At 53.0% G+C, this 23,471-nt stretch overlaps 1 protein-coding gene across 7 annotated transcripts; it reads right to left on the bottom strand.

The window, feature by feature from the left end:
• Positions 1–1,052: 1,052 nt before the first annotated feature.
• Positions 1,053–23,334, bottom strand: HAPLN2 (hyaluronan and proteoglycan link protein 2). Of its 7 annotated transcripts, XM_043535343.1 has the most exons (9): positions 16,646–16,797; positions 16,346–16,487; positions 13,661–14,017; positions 10,024–10,068; positions 8,674–8,787; positions 4,941–5,294; positions 3,629–3,745; positions 2,814–2,999; positions 1,053–2,461 (listed from the first exon to the last, which is right to left on the bottom strand). In XM_043535343.1, the coding sequence occupies exons 3-9, from the start codon at positions 13,866–13,868 to the stop codon at positions 2,178–2,180; spliced, it is 1,308 nt and encodes a 435-aa protein (XP_043391278.1). In that variant the 5' UTR covers positions 13,869–14,017; positions 16,346–16,487; positions 16,646–16,797; the 3' UTR covers positions 1,053–2,177. The 7 variants fall into 7 exon arrangements, with proteins under 7 accessions (XP_043391278.1, XP_043391283.1, XP_043391281.1 ...); XM_043535348.1 differs by lacking the exon at positions 13,661–14,017 and having other exon boundaries at positions 16,646–16,769; XM_043535346.1 differs by lacking the exons at positions 13,661–14,017; positions 16,346–16,487; positions 16,646–16,797 and adding an exon at positions 23,274–23,334.
• Positions 23,335–23,471: the final 137 nt, after the last annotated feature.

Here is a 23,471-nt window from a genome sequence, read left to right on the forward strand (position 1 = left end):
AGAGCAGCAGCGTGCGCCAGCGCACCGGGGCCCTCATCCCACTTGGCACCACCTGCTGCTACGGTCCGACACATACGAAAAGATTCGGAGGCTGGGTCTACACTGCAAACTTAAATCGGTGTAACCGTGTCACTCCGGGGTGTGAAAAATCCATGCCCCCGAGCGGCGTAGTTATATTGATTTAACCCACAGCGCAGACAGTGTAATGAAGCTCTCCTGTAAATGGAGCTACCGCCTCTTGGGGAGGTGGATTAACAACGCCAACAGGAGCAGGTCTTGAGTAGAGTCTTCACTGAAGTGCTACAGGGGCAGCTCTGTACGTGAAGACAAGCCCTTGGGGGAGTTGGTGGCTGGGACTGGCTGGCTAACGGGCGTGGTGGTAAGGGCTATGCTGGCACCTTTCAGCTATAGGCAGCTGGCAAGGATCAAACCATCCCTGACCGAACTCTGGGCAAGTCTTAGTCCGGGCAAGCTCTCGCGCTGCAGGGTAATTTCTCCTAAAAATGTAACGAGACCTCAGATTGAGCACGTAAGCTGGATATCTGCCACCCACAACATGGGTAAGTCTGGCCTCTCGCTAGTGGCTAGTCCACATACAAAGTTAGTGAGTCAACCTGTGGAACTCCTTGCCAGAGGATGTTGTGAAGGCCAAGACCATAACAGGGTTCAAAAAACAACTAGATATGTTCATGGAGGATAGGTCCATCAAGGGCTATTAGCCAGGATGGGCAGGGATGGCGTCCCTAGCCTCTGTTTACCAGAAGCTGGGAATGAGCGAAAGGGGATGGATCACTTGATGAGTCCCTGTTCTGTTCATTCCCTCTGAGGCACCTGGCACTTGCCACTGTCGGAAGACAGGATGCTGGGCTAGATGGACCCTTGGTCTGACCCAGTATGGCCGTTCTTATGTTTTTATGCTTCAGCTAAGGGGGCATAGTGCTTCGGTTGACACATTAGCAGCTCATGCCTTCTAGCTCTGAAAGTCCTTGGTTCGAGGGTCGGATTGTGTCACCCTGTGGCTAATACGCAGGCAAAAAACAACAACCCCAAGGTGCTATTTTTGGGTGGGTTTACCATCATTTTATTAATTTACATGAATAAACTCAGTTAGTCAAACTCTTTACTTTCCAGCCTTTCACATATTGACACTGAACGGCTTCTTCATGGGGGGAGCCTGGCGGGTGTTGGGATTAAAAAACAGACCTTCACAAGCACAGGGTAGTGAGCTGGCTGGGGGCTTGTGTGCACTGCTGCCCTCTGTTGGAATGGAATCAGAATGGCTCAACTGTGCATCATAGCCCCTATAGTGCTGCTAATTAAGGAGATGCTTCTTTAGCTCAAGTGGAAAGGGACCTGTGCTTTGCAGAGCAGAGGGATCTGAGTTGTGACCCTGCTATCACTGTGAATTTCCACAAGCATGAGTAAGTATACAGAGAGTCAGGAAGTTTTTTTATCTCCAGGGGCACCCATCCCCTGTTGAAAATAGGTGAGTAATGGATACAAAATACCATTTCTTCATTAGCTTTAAACTAAACCAAAAAAAATCTACAGCTACTGGTTATTCCTCGGAGGGTCCAGCGACCTCGTGGGAGCAGGACACTGGATTTTTACTGTGTCCCATGGATTCTGTCTTCTCCTGACAACCCCCTGCTCCAGATGGCAGCTAACAAACATCAGGAGCCAAAACCTAGGAGAGCAAAAGCCCTGAGAAGACCAGAGATGTTCTGAGGTTGGGGGCTTTGCTATTTCCATTGTCGCTTGCTCTCTGTGTCGAAAGGGTGGAATTCACCCCTGGGTAGAGGGTCCAAATCGGCCCAGGGGAATTTTGTGTCAGATTCACCGCTCCAGAGAACAGATTCCTCTGTTCACAGAACAGGGCAAGCAGCCTATCGGCCTCTCCCTGCCAGCGCTCCTGGAGGAACCATGTCTAGACATGAGACAGGATTCTGGTCTCCATGGCCCGCCCAGTCCTTGGTCTCTCTGCTAAGGCTGACGATGAGAGGATGGGCCAAGCGAGCGTTATGTGCTGCTGGAAACCAGCCTGAGACCCACTGGGAAAGAGAAATACGCATGGGAGATGGATCTCATGACCCTTGAAAGGCACAGGCAGCTGGAAACCAGTGAAGAGCAGAGCTGCCGTCCCCTACCCGGCGTCCCATCATCACCCCGCGCCATCCCTATTTCACCGAGAAGCAGTAGGTCCCGTACGTCCTCTGCTCCTTGTTGGGAAAGCCGAAGCTCCGGACGCCGGGGTCCGGAAGGCCCCCGCAGCGGGTGCGAGGGGTGGTGATGGGGTAGCGGACGCTGCCGTCCGCCAGCCAGCCCCCGTCGCAACGGTCCAGCTGGGAGAACTTCCAGGCGGAGTAGAGCTGCCCGACCTTGGCAATGGTGGCCCCTTGGTTGCGGCAAGCCTGCCCCGCCTCTTTGAAGCTCAGGTGGCCCCGGAGGAAATAGACCTGGCCTGGGGAGAGAGAGAGGGAGGGGAGGGTGTCAGGGCGAAGGTCACATGGGACGCTGGGTGGTGTGGGGACCTGCCATGGAGATGCCAAGGGTCCGTCTAGCCTGGCTAGAAAACAGAAGGTCCCACCTAGCTCATGGGCAATGCCTGCTTCAGGAAGGTGGCGTGGAGCAGGGGACATTTGCCATTGCCCTGGGAGGATTTACCCAGACAGGGAAGAGGGGCTACCACACCAGACAGAGTTGTGAGCTGACCCAGAACAGGAGGGGGTACCAGACGAGCTGACCCTTTGGTCTGATCTTTTCTCCCTATGCTCTGCGGTTGCATGGAGCCGCCACGTTCCCTCTGGACGTACCCCTCACAGCGGAGGTGAAGCAGAATGCGTCAAACCGGTCCTTCTGCTTGTCCTTGGCCCCATAGGTCCGAACTCCTGGGAGGAGAAGCCGCCCCCCGCAAGGCTCTCGGGGGTTAATAATGGGGTAGTGGACGGTCCCGTCAAGAATCCAGCCTGCGTTACACCAGTCCAACCCTTCGGTCCATGCTGTGGGTTAGTGAGAGAAAAAGGGACGGGCGAGCTCAGTGCATTGCGGGCAGAGCACGGGGACCACGGGGCACTGATGAACGTCAGAACCAAGCTACAGGATACCTTAATAATGGCCCTGATTCTCCGCTGGCCCGCATCTCGTGCAGAGCAAAGGGGGGGTCTATCCCCAGCTCTGGGAGAGAGTGTGGTCCAGTGCTTTGAGGAACGGGTTCTAATCCCAGCTCTGGGATGGTGGGGTGTGGCATAGCAGTTCGAAGAGAGGGGGTTGGGGGCCAGGACTCCTGGGTCCTATTCCCAGATCTGATGATCCTACTGTCCAATGCTTCTCTAAACCAAAGCTGGCTGTTGTAACGATTCTGTAGCATCCGATGAAGTGGGTTTTTGCCCACAAAAGCTTATGCCCAAATACATTTGTTAGTCTCTAAGGTGCCACAAGGACTCCCGGCTACCACTCTGAAACCTGATTACCCCTTTGTCTCTGATATTTACATGGCAATGATCTGCAGACCTGTTAAAGCATCCTAAATAAATAAAGAAATTAACTATTTCCCCCCCAAGCATATCTAGAGCAAAGTCTGTGAATTAGCCACCAGAGGAGGTGGGTGAAACAGACAGAGGCTGGTTACCTTTGTAGAGCTGCTGATAAGTGGCCAGCCTGGAGTCCTGCTCCTCACAGGCCTGCTTAGCCTCAAAGTAGTTGAATCTGTAGCGCCCCTGGCTGGTCTGGTAGGGGAAGACGACACCTGGGTGATCGTAAGAGAAAGGGAGTGAGCTGGTATTCTGGAATCAGAGGGTCGATCGGGAATCTCAGGGCAGGGTGCCGGCCTCTGCACCTGCTTGATAATATTTTGACGGAACCCTTTTCTGTCGGAAAATGCAGGTTTGTCGAAATCCAAATGATTTACAGGAACTCGTTGACTTTGACGACATTTGCCATGGGAACAAGTTGACACAATTCACTTCACCTTTCTCGTTTCGATACAGTGGGAAGCATTTCGCTTCACGGCCACTTTTCTTTCTTTATGTTACAGTAATATAAAAATAGTCAATATTATTGCGACATAGTATTGGATACTGTGTAGTCTATTAGCCTGTGTCAATGTCCCCGAAATGTTTTGAAGTTTCTGAATCGAAATCCTTCAGAATTTCTGTTCCATGGTGAATTTCAAATTTTGACTTCTCTTTCCGGATCCGGAATGAAAACAAAGTTTGAAATGTCAGGATTTCCCATGGGACAGAAATTCCATTTCCCGACCAGATCTGCTGGCACCCCGGGGAACCCCCACGGTATTACTCCATTACAGCAGCGCATCGAAGGCCCACATGAGATCAGAGACACAGAGCAAGAGGCAGTTCTTGCCCCGGAGAGCTCACAGTCTGAATAGGCAGACAGAGGGTGGGAAGGGAAACCGAGGCCCAGCGACGGGGCAGAGGCTTGCTCAAGGTCACCCAGCAGGGATTTGGGGAGGAGCTGCTGCAGGGACCCCCTGCAATGTGTAGGGATGGCTGGAAGGACCCAACTCACCCCTACGCTCAGAAGGAGCTGGAGGCAGAGGGGAAGTGAGCTAAGGCTTTTAAAACCACTTTCCTCATGGGCTCCCACCAGGGGATGCAGGTTCTCCTACCTCCCCCCAGGACCCACTTCCACGGGATGCAGCTTCCCCTGCCTCCTTTCGGGGAACCCCGCCAAAGGACGCAGCTTCCCCTGCTTCCCCCCCAGGGGCCCCCTACCAGGGGACACGGCTCCCTTACTTCTCCCCTGGCCCCCCGCCAGAGGACATGGCTCCCCCCACTTTTCCTCCAGCCCCCCACCAGGGGACGTGGCTGCCCCCAACCCCCGGGGCTCCCATCAGCAGAGGGTCTCTCCCCTGAAGAGGATGGGGCCATTGCTGGACGGAGGGGGACCGTTCCCAGGCCGCCGTGGGAGCCGGGACTTACCGTCCAGCATCAGCGTCAGCGACAGGCTCTCGTCTTCCAGCCCGTTGACCAGCTGGCAGCGGTAGCGCCCCTCGTCCTCCAGCGCCACCCCGGCGATGGTGAGGGAGGCGTCGTTGCGGTGGCCGCGCCGCAGCCGGGCCCGCCCGCCCAGCTGCCCGTAGGTCTTGTGCTGGGCCCCGTTGGTGACCAGGATGACGTTCTCCAGCAGCTCGGCCGGCTCCACCTTGCTCCATTTCACCTTGTAGTGGGGGGGTCGCGCCCGCAGGACGCAGGGCAGGGTGACCATGGCGCCGCGCTGGGTGTGCACCACCTCATGGAGGGGCTCCAGCAGGTACTGCAGGCGCGGGGTGGGGGCTGTGAGGAGACACCGGCGGGGGGAGGTGCGTCGAACCCCCGGCCTCGCTTGGCCTGCGGCCTCCCGAGACGCTCGAGGATCGCGGCTCTCCTCCGAGACCTGCTCTGTTTGCCTGCGGATGCCCTTCAGTCCCAAACGGCAACCCTGCACCCTGCTATTCCAGCCCCGAGCTCCCCCCAGCGCCCCTCAGTCCCGACCCGCAACCGCACCCTGCTATTCCAGCCCTGAGCTCCCCCCGGCACCCCAGTGCCCCTCAGTCCCGACCCGCAGCCCCACCCTGCTATTCCAGCCCCGAGCTCCCCCCCGCAGCACCCCCGATGCCCCTCAGTTCCAAACGGCAACCCTGCACCCTGCTATTCCAGCCCCGAGCTCCCCCCAGCGCCCCTCAGTCCCGACCCGCAGCCCCACCCTGCTATTCCAGCCCTGAGCTCCCCCCGGCACCCCAGTGCCCCTCAGTCCCGACCCGCAGCCCCACCCTGCTATTCCAGCCCCGAGCTCCCCCCCGCAGCACCCCCGATGCCCCTCAGTTCCAAACGGCAACCCTGCACCCTGCTATTCCAGCCCCGAGCTCCCCCCCGCAGCACCCCTGATGCCCCTCAGTCCCGACCCGCAGCCCCACCCTGCTATTCCAGCCCCGAGCTCCCCCCAGCACCCCAATGCCCCTCAGTCCCGACCCGCAGCCCCACCCTGCTATTCCAGCCCCGAGCTCCCCCCAGCACCCCAGTGCCCCTCAGTCCCGACCCGCAGCCCCACCCTGCTATTCCAGCCCCGAGCTCCCCCCAGCACCCCAGTGCCCCTCAGTCCCGACCCGCAGCCCCACCCTGCTATTCCAGCCCCAAGCTCCCCCCGGCACCCCCGATGCCCCTCAGTCCCGACCCGCAGCCCCACCCTGCTATTCCAGCCCCAAGCTCCCCCCAGCACCCCAGTGCCCCTCAGTCCCGACCCGCAGCCCCACCCTGCTATTCCAGCCCCAAGCTCCCCCCAGCACCCCAATGCTCCTCAGTCCCGACCCGCAGCCCCACCCTGCTATTCCAGCCCCGAGCTCCCCCCAGCACCCCAGTGCCCCTCAGTCCCGACCCGCAGCCCCACCCTGCTATTCCAGCCCCGAGCTCCCCCCAGCACCCCAGTGCCCCTCAGTCCCGACCCGCAGCCCCACCCTGCTATTCCAGCCCCGAGCTCCCCCCAGCACCCCAATGCTCCTCAGTCCCGACCCGCAGCCCCACCCTGCTATTCCAGCCCCAAGCTCCCCCCAGAACCCCAATGCCCCTCAGTCCCGACCTGCAGCCCCACCCTGCTATTCCAGCCCCGAGCTCCCCCCAGCACCCCAGTGCCCCTCAGTCCCGACCCGCAGCCCCACCCTGCTATTCCAGCCCCAAGCTCCCCCCGGCACCCCCGATGCCCCTCAGTCCCGACCCGCAGCCCCACCCTGCTATTCCAGCCCCAAGCTCCCCCCAGCACCCCAGTGCCCCTCAGTCCCGACCCGCAGCCCCACCCTGCTATTCCAGCCCCAAGCTCCCCCCAGCACCCCAATGCCCCTCAGTCCCGACCCGCAGCCCCACCCTGCTATTCCAGCCCCGAGCTCCCCCCAGCACCCCAGTGCCCCTCAGTCCCGACCCGCAGCCCCACCCTGCTATTCCAGCCCCGAGCTCCCCCCAGCACCCCAGTGCCCCTCAGTCCCGACCCGCAGCCCCACCCTGCTATTCCAGCCCCGAGCTCCCCCCAGCACCCCAATGCTCCTCAGTCCCAACCCGCAGCCCCACCCTGCTATTCCAGCCCCAAGCTCCCCCCAGAACCCCAATGCCCCTCAGTCCCGACCCGCAGCCCCACCCTGCTATTCCAGCCCCGAGCTCCCCCCAGCACCCCAGTGCCCCTCAGTCCCGACCCGCAGCCCCACCCTGCTATTCCAGCCCCAAGCTCCCCCCGGCACCCCCGATGCCCCTCAGTCCCGACCCGCAGCCCCACCCTGCTATTCCAGCCCCAAGCTCCCCCCGGCACCCCAGTGCCCCTCAGTCCCGACCCGCAGCCCCACCCTGCTATTCCAGCCCCAAGCTCCCCCCAGCACCCCAATGCCCCTCAGTCCCGACCCGCAGCCCCACCCTGCTATTCCAGCCCCGAGCTCCCCCCAGCACCCCCCATGACCCTCAGTCCTGACCTACAGCCCCACCCTGCTATTCCAGCCCCAAGCTCCCCCCAGCACCCCAGTGCCCCTCAGTCCCGACCCGCAGCCCCACCCTGCTATTCCAGCCCCAAGCTCCCCCCAGCACCCCAATGCTCCTCAGTCCCGACCCGCAGCCCCACCCTGCTATTCCAGCCCTGAACTCCCCCTCACAGCACCCCCCATGCCCCTCAGTACCGACCTACAGCCCCACCCTGCTATTCCAGCCCCAAGCTCCCCCCAGCACCCCAGTGCCCCTCAGTCCCGACCCGCAGCCCCACCCTGCTATTCCAGCCCCAAGCTCCCCCCAGCACCCCAGTGCCCCTCAGTCCCGACCCGCAGCCCCACCCTGCTATTCCAGCCCCGAGCTCCCCCCAGCACCCCAATGCCCCTCAGTCCCGACCCGCAGCCCCACCCTGCTATTCCAGCCCCGAGCTCCCCCCGGCACCCCAGTGCCCCTCAGTCCCGACCCGCAGCCCCACCCTGCTATTCCAGCCCCGAGCTCCCTCCGGCACCCCAATGCCCCTCAGTCCCGACCCGCAGCCCCACCCTGCTATTCCAGCCCCAAGCTCCCCCCAGCACCCCAGTGCCCCTCAGTCCCGACCCGCAGCCCCACCCTGCTATTCCAGCCCCGAGCTCCCTCCGGCACCCCAGTGCCCCTCAGTCCTGACCCGCAGCCCCACCCTGCTATTCCAGCTCCGAGCTCCCCCCAGCACCCCAATGCCCCTCAGTCCTGGCCCGCAGCCCCACCCTGCTATTCCAGCCCCGAGCTCCCCCCAGCACCCCAGTGCCCCTCAGTACCGACCTACAGCCCCACCCTGCTATTCCAGCCCCGAGCTCCCCCCAGCACCCCAATGCCCCTCAGTCCTGACCCGCAGCCCCACCCTACTCCCCCAGTCCAGGGTTCCCCTTCCACATGCACTGCTGCAGCACTGGGTCCTGATTTGCCTCCTACAGTCCGGGTTCCCTTCCCCTGCAGCCCTGCTGAGGCCACTCAACCCCAGCCTGCTGCCCCCATTTCTATTCCAGCCCCAGGTGCCCGACTCACCGGCCTCCTGCTATTCCCCGCCTCCCCCGGGCTGTGACCTCAGCTTTAAACTGCAACACTTTGTGATGCAGATGGGTTGGGACTAGGGTTAGAGCCAAACTGCCCCAGGCTGGAAAGGGGAACAGGGGAAAGGAGCTGGCAGATTCGTTGGGAGGAAGAGAACATGGTTACCCACCTGGACCCCCGGTTGCCTTCTGGTAAATACTTAAAGCAGCTGGCAGAGAAGAGAGGCAGACTGAAGCCAGCAGCAGCAGCTGGTGCATACTTAGCTGTGGGGCCAGGAACGTGCCTGAAAAAGGATTGAGGTTTTGTTCTAGCCGGGCTCACCAGGTGGCACCGTTCCACAAAGTTATTTTGCTCCTGTGGAGTTTTTGAAGAAATTCTTCATGGTTAGAGTTTTGCGATGAAGTTTCGTTTAGGGGGAGCTGTTGCAAGCAGCAGGAGCGTTTGCTCACAGGGAGTGCGTGGCAGAGCAGGGAATTGTATCCAGATCTCTGGCTAGCTCCCTAACCACTGGACAATCCTCCTTCTCTCCCCATTCATATAATCACAGCAATGTCGGGCTGGAAGGGAACTCGAAAGGTCATCAAGTGCAGCCCCTGGCACTGAGGCAGGACCAAGTAAACCTAGACCATCCCTGACAGGGGTTTGTCCAACCCTGTTCTGAAAAACCTCTAGCGATGGGGATTTCACAACCTCCCTTGGAAACCTGTTCCAGAATTTAACTCCCCGAGAACGTTTTTGCTAATATCTAATCTAAACCTCCCTTACTGCAGATCAAGTCCCTTGCTTCCTAGCCTAACAAGGAGAACAATCGACCCCCGTCCCCTGTGGAACAGCCCTTCACATATTTGAAGACTGTTCTCAGGTCCCCCCTTCAGTCTTCTTTTCTCAAGACTAAACATGTCCAGGTTTTTTCACCTTTCCTCACAGGTCAGGGTTTCTAAACCTTTTGTCATTTTTGTTGCTCTCCTCTGGGCTTTCTCCAACTTATCTACATCTTTCTTAAAGCCTGGGGCCGAGAACTGGACACAGGACTCCAGCTGAGGCCTCACCAGTCTGCACAGAGTGGGACAATTATCTTCTGCGCCTCATGTACGATGCCCCTGTTAATACACCCCAGAAGGATAATAGCCTTTTTTTGCAACTGTGTCACATTGTTGACTCACATGCAATGGGTGATCCACCCTAACCCCCAGATCCCTTTCAGCAGTACAGCTGCACTCACCAGTTATTCCCCATTTCGTGGTCGTGCGTTTGATTTTTCCTTCCTAAGCAAAGTACTTTGCACATGTCTTTACTGAACTTCAGTGCTGCAGGAGAGCAAGGGGATATCGCACGTGTCGTGCAGGATCGAATAGAACAGACCATAGTTTGATTCTTTGTGTTATTGGCTGGTACAGCACCTAGCACTGTGGGGCCCTGGCTCCTAATTGGGCCCCACAAGGGGTTATCACAGTAATAATAATGGTTAACTACTATAATAATGGTTAACTAATGATTTGGGTTTCTCTCTAATACTCACTCGGTCGAGCTCCCAGAGGGTCTCCGGCCACTTCTGACACCGGGGCTGTGGAGAGAAATGGGATTCAATGCAGCTGGCCCATTGGTTCCCCACTCACCTCCCCCATTGGCCTCGCCTATGGAGAGCAAGAGGCTGTCAAGGCAAGCTGACCTAGCCCGGGTGAAAGAGGAACCAACTCATACACCCACCCAAGGCTCAAACCAAACCCAGAATGGGCTTCACCATGGTCCCGTATGCCTGAGGTTCGCCCACTGCCGATCGACACCAGGTGGCCAGACCAGCCGTGCCAGGCATTCATGGTCTGCGTCCACTGCCTCCCAGATCCCCAGCTTGTTCCAGCGCCAGGCAGAGCTCAGCAGGTTGTTGGATGCTTCCCTGCACTGTCCCAGACACCTCAGCAGGACTTGTCGAGGAGACTGGCCGAAAAATTTCCCCCAAACTTTTTTTGTGCCAGAAAACGCAGACTTGGGTCAACCAAGCCATTTCACAGATCAGTGTTGAATTTGCTGAATTTGTTTTGGTCGTAAGAATTTTTTTTTTTTTTTTACAAATCCGCCGATTTGATTCTTTCCATTCAAAACACTTTTGTTTGGCCACTTAATTATGTAAAAAAATGGTTTAAAAGGCTCGCGGAGTAACTGTTTTGTTTGATCCGAATCAATTCTCACCAGCCCCAGGGTTTCGACACGACCAGAGAACTGAAAAAATATCAGTTCTTCACACAGCTCTCGTTCCAACACATGGTTCATGCAGCATCCCAAGAGATTTCTGAGCCTTGCCTCAAATTCTGCCTCTGCTTCCATGTCCCTCTTTGCCTCCAATTAACCTCAGTAATACGGCTATGAATGCTTCCACTAACAAACAAATTCTTTGCACATCTCTCGCATCTTCCCATGCAAAGATGTCAAAGCACTTTACAAACATAAATACATTAAGCCTCATGGCCATCAGGAAGTTTAGACTTGAAATTAGACGAAGGTTTCGAACCATCGGAGGAGTGAAGTTCTGGAACAGCCTCCCGAGGGGAGCAGTGGGGGCAAAAGACACATGTGGCTTCAAGACTAAGCTTGGTAAGGGATGGCATGATGGGATAGCCTAATTTTGCAATTAATTGATCTTCAACTATTAGCGGTAGATATGCCCAATGGCCTGTGATGGGACACTAGTTAGGGTGGGATCTGAGTTACTACAGAGAATTCTTTCCTGGGTGTCTGGCTGGTGAGCCTTGCCCACATGCTCAGGGTTTAGCTGATCGCCATATTTGGGGTCGGGAAGGAATTTTCCCCCAGGGCAGATTGGCAGAGGCCGTGGGGTTTTTTTGCCTTCCTCTGCAGCGTGCAGCACGGGTCACTTGCTGGAGGATTCTCTGCACCTCGAAGTCTTTAAACCACGATTTGAGGACTTCAATAGCTCAGACACAGGTCAGAGGTTTGTTACAGGAGTGGGTGGGTGAGATTCGGTGGCCTGCGCTATGCAGGAGGTCAGACTAGACAATCATAATGGTCCCTTCTGACCTTGAAAATCATAGAATCATAGACTTTAAAGAGGCCGGGGGTGGGCCAATGCCACTGACTGCCAATGGGATTTAGGCACCTCATTTTCTTAGGGTCATTTGAAAGCCTCCCCTGGTCCCATACTGTGGATATTAGCAGCCCCTATTTTAGAGACAGCAAAACAACAGCACAGAGAGGTTAAGTGATGGCCTAATTTTACACAGCAAGCACAGGCCAGAGCTGGGGACAGAACCCAGAAGTCCTTGGGTATTTTGCTACTGACTTCAGTGAAGCCAGGATTTCACCCCGGGCTTGTAGCGCTATGTTTTATTTATCATCATTATCATCTGGATGACAGTTGTATGTAGGCGAACTGGTCATGGACCGGAGTCCCACGCTGCAAGGAACTGTCCAGCCTCCTTCCCCACCCTCCACTCTTTGGCCCCCTCCTCTGAGCTGTGGCCCCAATTCTCCATCACCCTGCCCCTTGCGCAGTCATGGAGATCCGTGCAAAAGGCGTGCAAAGCGGGTGCAAACCGCCAGTGGATCGGTGCACATGTAATTTGCACCCCGTAGGGAACGGGTGGGAATGACAGCAGAAGGTGCAAGGCAATGGAGGATAAAAACTCTGTTTCTATAAAGCGTCCCCCTACCCTGCCCCACCTCCAGCTTGACACTTACTGTACGAGGTTCCCTACAGCCCACTGTCCTCTATAAGATGCACTCAGTCTGTTACCCTTTGGTAGGAACGACTCTAGACAAACACAAATTGCATCGTTCTGTGGCTTTCACATGGGTTGATTAACATTTCTGGAATCCAAGGGGCTGGCGGTTGGCAGCTCTGTCTCTTTTGGTTCTGTGTTTGGTTCTGAGTTTGGGCTCCTAGGCGCCACCCCAATGCGCTAACACATCACGAGAGACAGACCCTGCCCTGAAGAGTTTACAATCTACATAGACAAGAGGTGGGATGGGGAGAAAGAGTGAAGGGAAGTGACTGGCCCAAGGATCACCCAGCAGGCCAGTGTCCTACCCACTAGGCAATGCTGCCCTGCCTATTGACTCTTCTGAACCTCCTCTCACGTCGCTCAGGAACCACCCCCACTGTCAGATCCCTTTGGAGATCGTGGGTAAGAGACGATGAAGGGAGGCAAAGGAGTATTACGGGGAGTGCGGGCGGTGTGTGGCTGGGAGGGTGAAGCTAATTCAACTCGACCCCTGCCCTCTACAGCAAACCAGGAGGGGATCTGGCTGACTTCCTGCTAGCCCACAATAACCAGCATTGTGAGGCTGAAGAGCTGGGTCTGGATGTTTTGACTCAGCTGCCTCTGACTAGTTCCTGCAATGACTAGAGGCTCCAAGCGAGACTGGGGTCCCATTGCGCTAGGTGCTGTATGGACACAGTCTCTTAGAATCAAAACAGACAGGGAATGGGAGGGGAAACTGAGGCACACAGCCTTGCCCTAGGTCACACAGCAGGTTAGCTTCAGATATGAGACTACCCACATCTCCCCACTCCCATGCCAGTGCCAGATCCACTAGACTGGGGTCGTGAAACTTACTGACCCTCCGAGCCGCACATGAGAATCTTTAGACGTTCGAGAGCCAGGGCGCACCTCCCAGGGCTTGGGGCTTCAGCCCTGTGGCAGGTGCCTGCCGGGGCTCAGGGCTTCAGCCACACTCCTGCTGAAGCCCCAAGCCCCAGCAGATGCCCTGAGACCCTCCTCCCCACTGGGCAGAATCCCCTACCCCACCATACTGCTGCAAGGCAGAGGTCCTGAGCTTCCCACCCACCAAGTCTGGTAGGTGGAGAGTGGGGGGAGCCTGGGGGACACCATGAGCCGTGCTTTAATGGTAAAAGAATCCCTACCAGTAGAGCCCTGTGTGGACACACAAATTTGGATCTGCACCCGAACCACACCCGCGCTAATGAACTTGTATCTGACCCGCCCTCCATCTTTTATATGCATCTGCCCCAGCCCCCTCTCACATTGTTAGAGCCCTGCAAGGACACACAAATTTGGATCTACAGCCGATCCCCAAAGATGGTAAACAATGCACCCGCGTCCGGGGATGCAGACATCCATGGATATAAAGCGGCTATCTGCGGATTCGCAGGGCTCTACGTACCAGCTCCGGTCCCGTACCTTGTACGTTCACAGGGAAATCCTCTGCCAGCCCACCGTACCCCTCCAAACCGAGCCGTGAAAAAGACAAAGCAATCCTTTGAGAGCTCTCCTCCACCACCTGCTGCTGCACGCCCGCCCGGGCCAGACTGCTGGCACAGGGGTGACTCAGCACCCCGTTACGCATCTGGCATGACGCACGCTCGCAAAAACCCGGTCCCGTCTCCATCACAAACGTCCCATTGTTGGACGGGAGAGGAACGGAAAGACCAAACTTGCCGTTGGGTTCATTGGAAGAGGCGGCTCCTGGCTCCTTCCATGGCTAGTGGACACATCTGCTATCGTCAGGCATCGGGGACGGTGAGAGGCCTGCCTGCTCTGGGAGAGGAAATCAAACAACCAGAGAACGAGTTCTGCTTTGGAAGATCTAGCCTTTGTGCTCTTTGGACAGCATCAAAATTGTCTGGGTGGTGGCTGTATCTCCTTTTCCCTCTCTCTCTCCCTCTCAATCCCTCCCTCCGGCCCAGGACCAGTGAACAGTTGGTGTGTCTGTCTTTTCCCCTTTCACGACCAAGGAGGATGTACAATTTCCCATTGTGAGCATCTTTCCCTCTATTGTTGTGCTCAGCAGAACAGAGCTGCCCCAGTGAACAAGCCCATCTTTATATGCAGCCGCAGAGTTGGGGGAATTCAGAGTAGCTGTCAACACCATTCAGACCCACATCTCCTCTGAACCAGATCCAAAGCTGGTGGAAAGTCTCCCATTCGCTTCCAGTGGCTTTGGATCAGGTCCTTCAAATACGATCTAAACTCACTTTGCTCCAGGGAAAGTAGATTTTCCCACAATGTATTAGGCCACAGTCCCTTCCAGCAGCCAAAATCCGATGGCTCCGATTAAAGGAGGAACCTTCCCTATTGCACCAGGTTGACAGTGTTGTCACATTGGTTGTTGGAATCCCCTTCCTGATCTCTGTACTGATCAGCTGATCCCCTGAAGCATGAGAGCTGATCATCCCTGAAATGCTACTGTAGGTCTGTAAATTAACTGGTCTTCTCCTCCCCGGTGCCCCCGGCCTCTCCAAACACAGACTGGCAGTGTTTGCTTGAAACAGTCCCCACAATCTGTTAGCAAGGGTTGCTCCAGATGGGAAAAGGTTAATGGGTTCCAATGACTCTCTGGTGCTAGGGGCTGGTTAACCCGACTGGGTATAAAAGAGGTGGGCGTGGGTCTCGGCGATAAGAGGATCTAGGGTGTGGGCTGAGCAGTCTTGAGGAAGGAACCCAAACAGCAGGTAAGCTTGGGAGGCCACAAACCTATCTAGGTTCCTATACAGCACCCATTACAGCGGCAACAGAGTGCTCTACCTGGATCTAGTGCTAGTGGTCCCAGCTGGTATAAACTGGTACAGCTCCCATTTACATCAATGGAGCTACACTGGTTTACACCAGCTGGCGAATTGGCCCATTGACCTCAAGGCATCTCAAGCACGGCACTGCTAGAAACACAGCATGATGCTACATGGCAGCATCCGCACTGGGTAGGATGCTGGAGACTCGATCTAAAGCCAGAAGCACCAGGGACTCAAGGAAAGGGCGCTAGGGGCTGTACAGACAGAGAACAAAGAGACGTTCCCTGTCCCCGAGAGCGTCCAATCTTTCCAAGCAAACGGTCGCTCCTTCTGTTTGGCTCACTGTTTGGGGCGGGGCAGGAGCTGCATTCTGTTTCGGGTTTGGCTGTTTCCCTCCCCGACCCCGCCAGTGTGCAACTTTTGATCGGGCAGCTTAGTCCCACCGGGAGATGTCCAAAAAAAAATTAAGTCTTTTGAAAATCACAAGGTCAAAAGTTCTATCTGACGGGGGCGGGGGGCAAAAAGCCGGATTAAAAAAAAAAAGGCTCGAAAAATTATTTTAAAAAAAATAATAACCAAGGGCTGAATCCACCAGCAGGAAACCAGCCTTCCATAACTCCGCAACGTTTGCGCAATTGACATTACTAAAGTGCTGGTCAGCGCTCCGGGCCTTTCCTCATTCCACCTACCCCCCCACGCCAGATGAGCGATTTGGGTGGCTCCCTTTTTGGGGATGGCTCAGTTAAGACTCCGTGAGAGGGGCCTGATTTTCAGAGAGCGCGAAGGACCCGTCCTCTGGAAACCAGGCCTCTTTCGTGTGTCTCAGCTGGGCACTGGAAATCACTCGTGACGTTTGGAAGAACAAGCCAGGGTGTTCTGAAGGCAGAAATCCCTCATTAGCCCAAAAGAGAGACACTCGGGAACGGGCAGGGCTGGGTGAGGGCAATCCAGGGTCCTAGGCGTACTAGGACACCGGTCCCCACCCCGGCACAGCCCCGAGTCGTGCTGCCACCTGGTCAGGTTTCCCCCGGATCGCCCGTTTTTCGAGGCAGCCGTCCTGGGAAATGTGTCAGGGTGGTGCGGTACAGGCTGCCACTGCCAGCTGTCCGGTTTTGCAGGCTCAGGAGCGTCCCGGCTGCCCTGGGTTTTTGTACTTCAGAGATGCCAATGCACGCAGCTCCCGGTTCCGCTCCGAAATGGATGCAGTGCTCCCCCTCTCCCCTCTGGAGAGACGGGGGTGGTAGCTGGGGATCCCCCCCCCAAGCTGCGTTCATACCGCTCCACACACACAGGCCTATAATCCCAAGGTCTCAAACCAGCCCTGACAGGGACGCGTAGCTCTGCTTCGGTAACATACCTGCCTCATTTTGGCTGGGGCCTGATCCTGAGGCCGCTGAAGTTGATGGAAAGGCTCCCCATTCATTTCCCCAGGCTTTGGATCGGGCCCTTGGTCACAACCCCCCCCGCCCCCAGCTAAGGCTGGGGATGATCTTCTGTCTCTGAAAGGAGATGAGGAAAAAACAACGGGAACACAATGAGGCTGTGTTCTGGGGACGCGGGATGGAACTGGGCCTTTTCACTCAGCCCCCCCCCCCCCCCCCCCCCGCCCCGGTACCCCTGCCCTGAAGATCCATCTCCAGGGAAGAAGGAAACGTACATCTCTCATGAAACACAAGACAAGCGGCAGTTTGTCTCTGGCAGCAAGGGACAAAGCGATCCCGGCCTCTCCGTGACATGCACTCCACCGAAAACAAGCTTCCCCTCCGGACCGGATGAAAACAAGTCTCCGGGCCTCACTCTTGCTGGCTCGAATGCCCCCTTTACACTGATCGGCCACTGCAATTCACAGTCACGCTCACTTTAAGGCCCCTTTGTGCTGCCAGGCCGTACAAAGGAAGCAGATGCCGAAAACTGTGGGGGAGAAAAATCATTTTTCAGGGTCTATTTTTTTTTAAAAACGTCTGTGAAAATGGAGGATTCCCTCAGAAATCTCAGTTGCAACAAAACAGCCATTTTGCTCCAGAAAAGCTAGCTGTTTATCCAGGCCCTAGCCACGTAACCCCCGCAACATCAATGAACGTATCTGCTTGGCGCTTCTTTGTCTCGCTGCTAGCCCCATGTTAGGAGTGGGGTGCTGAGGCATGGGGAGATGAAATGACTTGTGCAGATGAAGTCTGTGGCAGATTGAACCCAGATCTCCTGGCTCCTACTCTTCCACACAAACTTACTTCTTTGCATGCCAGTGCTGTCAGAGGTGGCAATCTGCAGCTAAGCGATGACCCTGATCTTCAGCTGGTATAAACTGGCATCACTCCACGAAGCTAAGGGATCTGTGCTGATTTATGCCAGCTGAGGATCTGGCCCCTTGAAACCAGGGCCAAAGTTAGTGGGGCGGGGGGAAGTCAGAGTCTGGCCGTGTGCTGTCCTAAAAGGGATGGGGGCAGGGGGAGGTAAACAAGTCCCCTGGATCTGTTTGACCCAGACCTGAAGAATGTGACAGCAACATTAATTGCACTGGGGACAGGACAAAAGTGCTTTGTAGCAGGGGAGGTGAGGGTAAGTCTTGCTGTAACCAGACCGTGCTGAACGGAGTGTGGCAATGGCTTTGCACCAGGGTGACCTGACTGTGGGTTGACTGGAGTGTGGGTTTATTGATGGGCTGATGTATTGATTACTGATTGAGCTCTTAGACTGCAGGGGGTCAATAAAGGTTCGGTTAGCTGAGGGCTACAGCCTCAGGAATATTATGAGCAGTAGCATTACAATGAGCGGCCCTCAGCGCGCACAAGAAACAGCTGCAATTTATCACAAGTCCCTTGAGCAACAAATCTGCTAACCAGGCCCCCGGACACTGAAGTCCAACAGCAGACGTGCAGGGTGTTTAGCACTGTGACTAGCATCATTCACATCTCCAGCTGGGGCAACCTGGACTGTCAGTCACTATTTTCTTCATCATCATCTTCGTCATAATGCTAGTGCCTCCCGACATGTTGGCCCACATCTTTGGCCTGAGTTACGCTTTCACCTACTAATGCTCAGACCTACCCATAAGTATTCCAGCCCTTTGCCCCTTGTCCAGACTTCCTCCTCCCACTAATTTAGGGGTGCCCCCTTTCTCATATGCTGCCTTGTTAGTTCCCTTTTCACTGATTAACATGGGCGTCACACAGTTGCCATAGCGACGTGTGGCGGAGCTAAAATTCCCCAAGAAGTTTCTACCAGTCATCTTGCCAAATTAACAGATACATTGCGACAGCTTTTCTAAAACATCAGCAATTAGCACGGCTTGTCCTGTAATCTTGGCAATTTACGGCTACCGCGTGAACTAGTGATCTTGGTGAACTAGTCGTGTCAATCTAGTTCAGGCCTCAGGCCTTGTGTGGCGAAGCCGAATATCTTACAGGCCTGAGACTCTGTGTTATGACATTAATTTATACATATATGTTATATTTTAGGACCTACCCCCCAACTCCTTTTATTTTTTAAGGGGACAAGAGAAATTGGAGAAGGGCCTATCCTCTGAAGAGTTTCTCTGAATACTTTGCATTGAATTGAGCTCTGGTGAATGGTGCAGCCCAGAAACTGGAGCCTTCTATTTCCCCAAGAGCAGGTAAAGATTGTTCTCCGCTCCTCCCTATACACCTCATCTTTCCCATGCAAGGCTTGCCTCTGAGGGCCCTGTGCACTCTTCACGACCAGTTCAACCCTTGGTCTCTCCAAGAGTCTGCCAGCCAGGTGGTTACTTTTGCAATGCGGACACCTCTCTGCTGGGAACTGGGCTGAGATCCATCGTGCTCATTTCCTACCCTCCCACCAGCTCAGGGTGACTTTTACCAGCAGGAAATTAACTGAAACTAGCGACCTAGAACTGAAGGACTCCCAGACCCATCACAAGTCCGTTTAGCTATCCAGCCCTTTCCAGTTTCTTTAAGTTCTAGCCAAACACGGGCATCAGAACCGGACAAAACTCAGCTGATTCCTCCCGCTCAGACTAAAATAAGCAACCGCTTTCGCTCCACAGGCCAGATCCTCAGCTGGCGTATATCAGCGCAGCTCCCTCAGCTTCAGCATGACACGGATTTACCCCAGGGGAGAATCTGGCCCTATATATGAGAAGGCAAACAATAAAAAGGAGAGAATTTACACTGGGACCCCCCCCCCCCTTTACACCACTCTGGCAGCACGAAAACAGCCTCCGAGGAGCGTAAATGTAATTTATAACTGCTTTAAGTCCCATTTACGCTACTAAGGGACCTCCGTGTAAATGTGAACCAGGGCCAATGTTTGCATTAGATAAGCAGCCATTTCTAGGGCTAGATCTCATTAAAGAACCCCGTTTGTTGATTGCATAATGTTTTGATTGGCTTAAAAAAAACAGATGAAGCATGAAGATAAATGGATTGAAATCTTAGGTTTAATGATTAATTGGGTAATTGCTTTGTTTGAGGTCACTTGAGTTTTATCTGTGTCAACCAGCAGGGGTAAGAAGCCAGATTCTCATTTATACTTGGGCCCCTTTACACCTCTCTGGCTGTGTAAAAGGGACTCCAGCATTTGAGAGTATCTGGAGCAATATGAGTAAATCTGGGAACACATATTTCCTCAACCGGCTACATCCAAATGAAATTTTGCCCTGAGTAGCGTGAGGGGTGAACTCAGCTTTAGTAATTAACAGCTGCCAGGTAGTTTGTGGAACAGAGTCTTTAACTGGTCCCCCCCTTTTTTTTCCCGCCCCGGTGGGTATGTCTACACTGCAAAAGAAGACCTGTGGTAGCGAGTCTCAGAGCCTGGGTCAGAGTAGATGTTCCTGCTCAGGCTGGTGGCTGGGCTTTGAAACCCAGCAAGGGAGGGTGGGTCTGAGATCCCAGGCTTTAGCTGGGACGGGAACATCGACACTGTTCTTGTTAGCCCCATTGTGTGAGCCCGAGTCAGCTGACCTAGGCGCTAAGACTCACTGCCGAAGGGGTGGGGGTTTGCCTTGTACACATACCCAGTTTGATTTGGTCTTTGAGGATGCAGGAAATAATACTGGCCCACACCCTGAGCTGGTACAAATTGATGTTGCTTCAGTCAAGCCACGCTGATTTACAGCAGCTAGGGAGTTGGCCTAAAATTTAGAGCCAACTATGGCCTTGGTCCTTCTTTTGCTTGCACTGGGTTAACGCAAGGCTGACATCGTTGGCATTAAAATCATCTCAGTGGCAGAATTATCAACATGTCCAGTCCTACATTTCTATGGTTATTCAGATAGCATCTAAGGGCTCCCTGCTCCCAAAAGCTAACAATACCTAGCTCCTATATGGGGCTTTTGTAAGCAGTACATCTCAAAGCACTTCACAGTACTTATCCTTACAGCACACTTGTAAGGCAGAGCAATTAGCCGCAGTGTACCGGTGGTGAAACTAGGCACAGAGAAGCTAAGTGACTTGCCCAGGATCACCCAAAGAGTCTGCAGCAAAGCAGGGAACTGAACCCAGCTCTACCAAGGTCAAGGCGATTGCCCCAACCATTGGGCCATCCTAAGACAGATGCAGGCTAAGGAAAAGTATACAACAGACAAGCAGAGTGACTAATGGGCGGGCAGCAGACAACATGTTCATTCCACTTTCTTTTGTTTTTTTGTGAGCCAGATTTCAATCTCTTTTACACAGCCGCAAATCTGGAGTAACTCCCGTTACACCAGTGTCATTCCACTGAAGTTAACGGAGATCAGAATCTGATTCAGAGCCTTTAAAATTAAAAAAATGTATCCACCTCACTTTCCAAAGGCTGTTTTAGTTTATTCAGCGTTTCTCCGCCTCTGCTTTCTCGAGTCTTGGAATTCGCACTGTCTCTGTATGTTACAAACACCTCTCAGCAAATGCAGATGCAGAGAAAAAAATGAAATCACACTCTCGGTTCCCCACACCCACTGCCTGCCCATAGAGATGTGTGAAAGAATTTATAAACAGTACAGGCTTTATTAGGAGCATAGAATTTATACACAATACAGGCTGACACAGCTTCTCTGCCCCCAGTTGGGAGACCAAACTTTCTCTCCTTTTCAGCTAATTGACAACCTGGAACTGGGCAAAAATTTTCGGTTCAAACTTTTTTTTGGTGAAAATTGCTGATTCTATGACACTGAATTGTTTTGCGAATTCACATCGAATTCACCCAATCATTTGTTTTGAATAAAAAACAATTTTTTTTAGAAAAGATCAAAACGTTTTGTTCTGACGACATTTTTGAAAATGAGACGGATTGTTTTGGTTTGAGATCACTTTCTGTTGAGAAATTTCATTCAAATTCACTACTCAAAGGCAAAACTTTTAAAAACTTTTTAAAAAAAAATAAAAAAAATTTCAATTCTCTGAAAATTTCAAAAATTTTGTTTTCAGTTTAATCCAAAACATTTTGGGGGGGGGGGGGATTTTTCAGAATTGTCAGCAAATCAAAACATTCATTTTTCACCTAGCACTGTTCTGCGGTCCAATCCATCTAATCTCATATCTACCCAAATCCGTTGAATCTAGACCATAAAACACTTTACAATTGAGTTAAGGTTGAGAGTATGTGTCAGTAATTTAAAAGCTAAAAGGCATTTCAGATACGTTGTAAGTATCCCAAAAACCACATACCGTAAATCCAGGAAATTTAGAGTTAAAGATACATTTAAAAGAAATGCAGATTTTATAGTAAGAAATGTACAACAAAGTTATCCAAACAACCTTAACTCTGCCCTGCCGTGACATCATGCAATAAACATATGATTACAATTAAGACTTTTTAAATAATTTTGGTCCTAAATTAGATACAACTGATTTTTAAAGACACATTTACTTTTTCCTATATTTTGTTCCCTTATAACATTATGAAACCATGGCAAGAGTGCCTTAACTGTGCATGTCAAACAACCTTCCCGTGAGAACTCTTGACACAACTGACCAGTCCCTTACTGGTGGGTCATTACAACCAATAGAGTTGTTGCATGCAAATTAGCTTTTGAGGAAGTGTGGTGATTGGTTGAACTACCTTATCTGACAATGGCCTTCCTTAAGAGTTACCTGAGCTGAGCCTGCCTTTAGTCTGTCTAGTCATAAAAATTAGATACAACAATTCAGATAAATTACAAACTAATTTATCCAGTTCACCTGGTTAATATGCTCAAGTGCCTGTGTTATTCTGTTGTTAACAACATTTGGGCCAAAAAAAAGACTGATGGATACTAAATTTCTTCCAGGATCTAGATTTGGGTTAATTTACACTAATAAACTAACAAACGTATTTATTTGTAAATTCTCAGAAAATTAATTCTGTGCTCAAAGAGTAAGCACTGTAAATTTGGGGAAGGTAAGGGTTATTTTTCATACAAAATACAAAGGTTGAAACTCCTCTTTAAGGGCAATAAACAACTCAGCTTTGATTGTGGAGTCATGGTCGACACCTCCATAGTAATAGAAACCAATTTATTACCTCTGTCTAACCTAATTCATCTAATCCATCTGGTCCATAAATTTATGCATCTAATCTCTTCAATCTTAAATCTCTAGAAATTAGCATACTGTGGACACTAACACAAATGAACACATCCAATACCAAACTGAATCAATCTAATCCACAAGCTAAAATAATCCATTCAATATATAACCAAATACAATCTAATCCATCTATTTTCTAATCTAATTCAATTAATCTACTCTCTAAACCAATGGATAGCACAAAGGAGCCCAATTTGGAAGACATGTAGTCTAGTTTTGGGTCTGCCATTGGCCTGCTGAGTAACCTTGGGCAAGTCACTCCACCCTTCTGTGCCTCAGTTTCCCTATCTATAAAATGATGATAATGCTACAGACCTCCTTTGTAAAGTGTTTTGAGATCTACTGAGGAAAAGCAGGAGATAACAATAACACCACCCATTTCTTGTATAATGCTTTTCACCAATAGGTCTTAAATTGCTTCACAATCTTTAATGTGAGGTTGGGAAGCACGAGGTAGGTATTATTAATCTAATCCAGTCTGTCTGTTCTGTAACCTAATCTATTGAATCTATAGGCTAACGGAACCCGTTTCTCCCTAGCCCCATTCCAGTGCTAGGACTTGCATTTAAATTGTCATCCTCATGCAACAGTTGTGCTGAACTCATTTAATTTGTCTCTGAATCATAACAGGCTGACTCAGCTGCTGTCATGATATGACGCAGTGGGCCAGATCCTCAGCTGGTGTAAAGCAGTTTAGGTCCATTGACCGCCATGGAGTTACAATTGATTTACCTCAACCAGGGATTTGGCTCTAGGAATCCATACCTGGTGCCTCAGTCACTGAGCCATTGGCAAAGCTGGCTCTCCACATTCCTCTGTTCCTGCCTAAACAGACAGTTGCTTGCAGGCATGCAGCAATGAAGACATGAGCAAATATTTTCTCATCCTCTGGAGCTGCGCTGTGTTTCAGTGGGAGGGACCCAGCTGGCAACTCATTGACTGGTGGGCGAGGCTTTTTACAAG

This window comes from Chelonia mydas, chromosome 24 (genome assembly GCF_015237465.2).
Source record: "Chelonia mydas isolate rCheMyd1 chromosome 24, rCheMyd1.pri.v2, whole genome shotgun sequence".
NCBI lineage: Eukaryota > Metazoa > Chordata > Testudines > Cheloniidae > Chelonia > Chelonia mydas.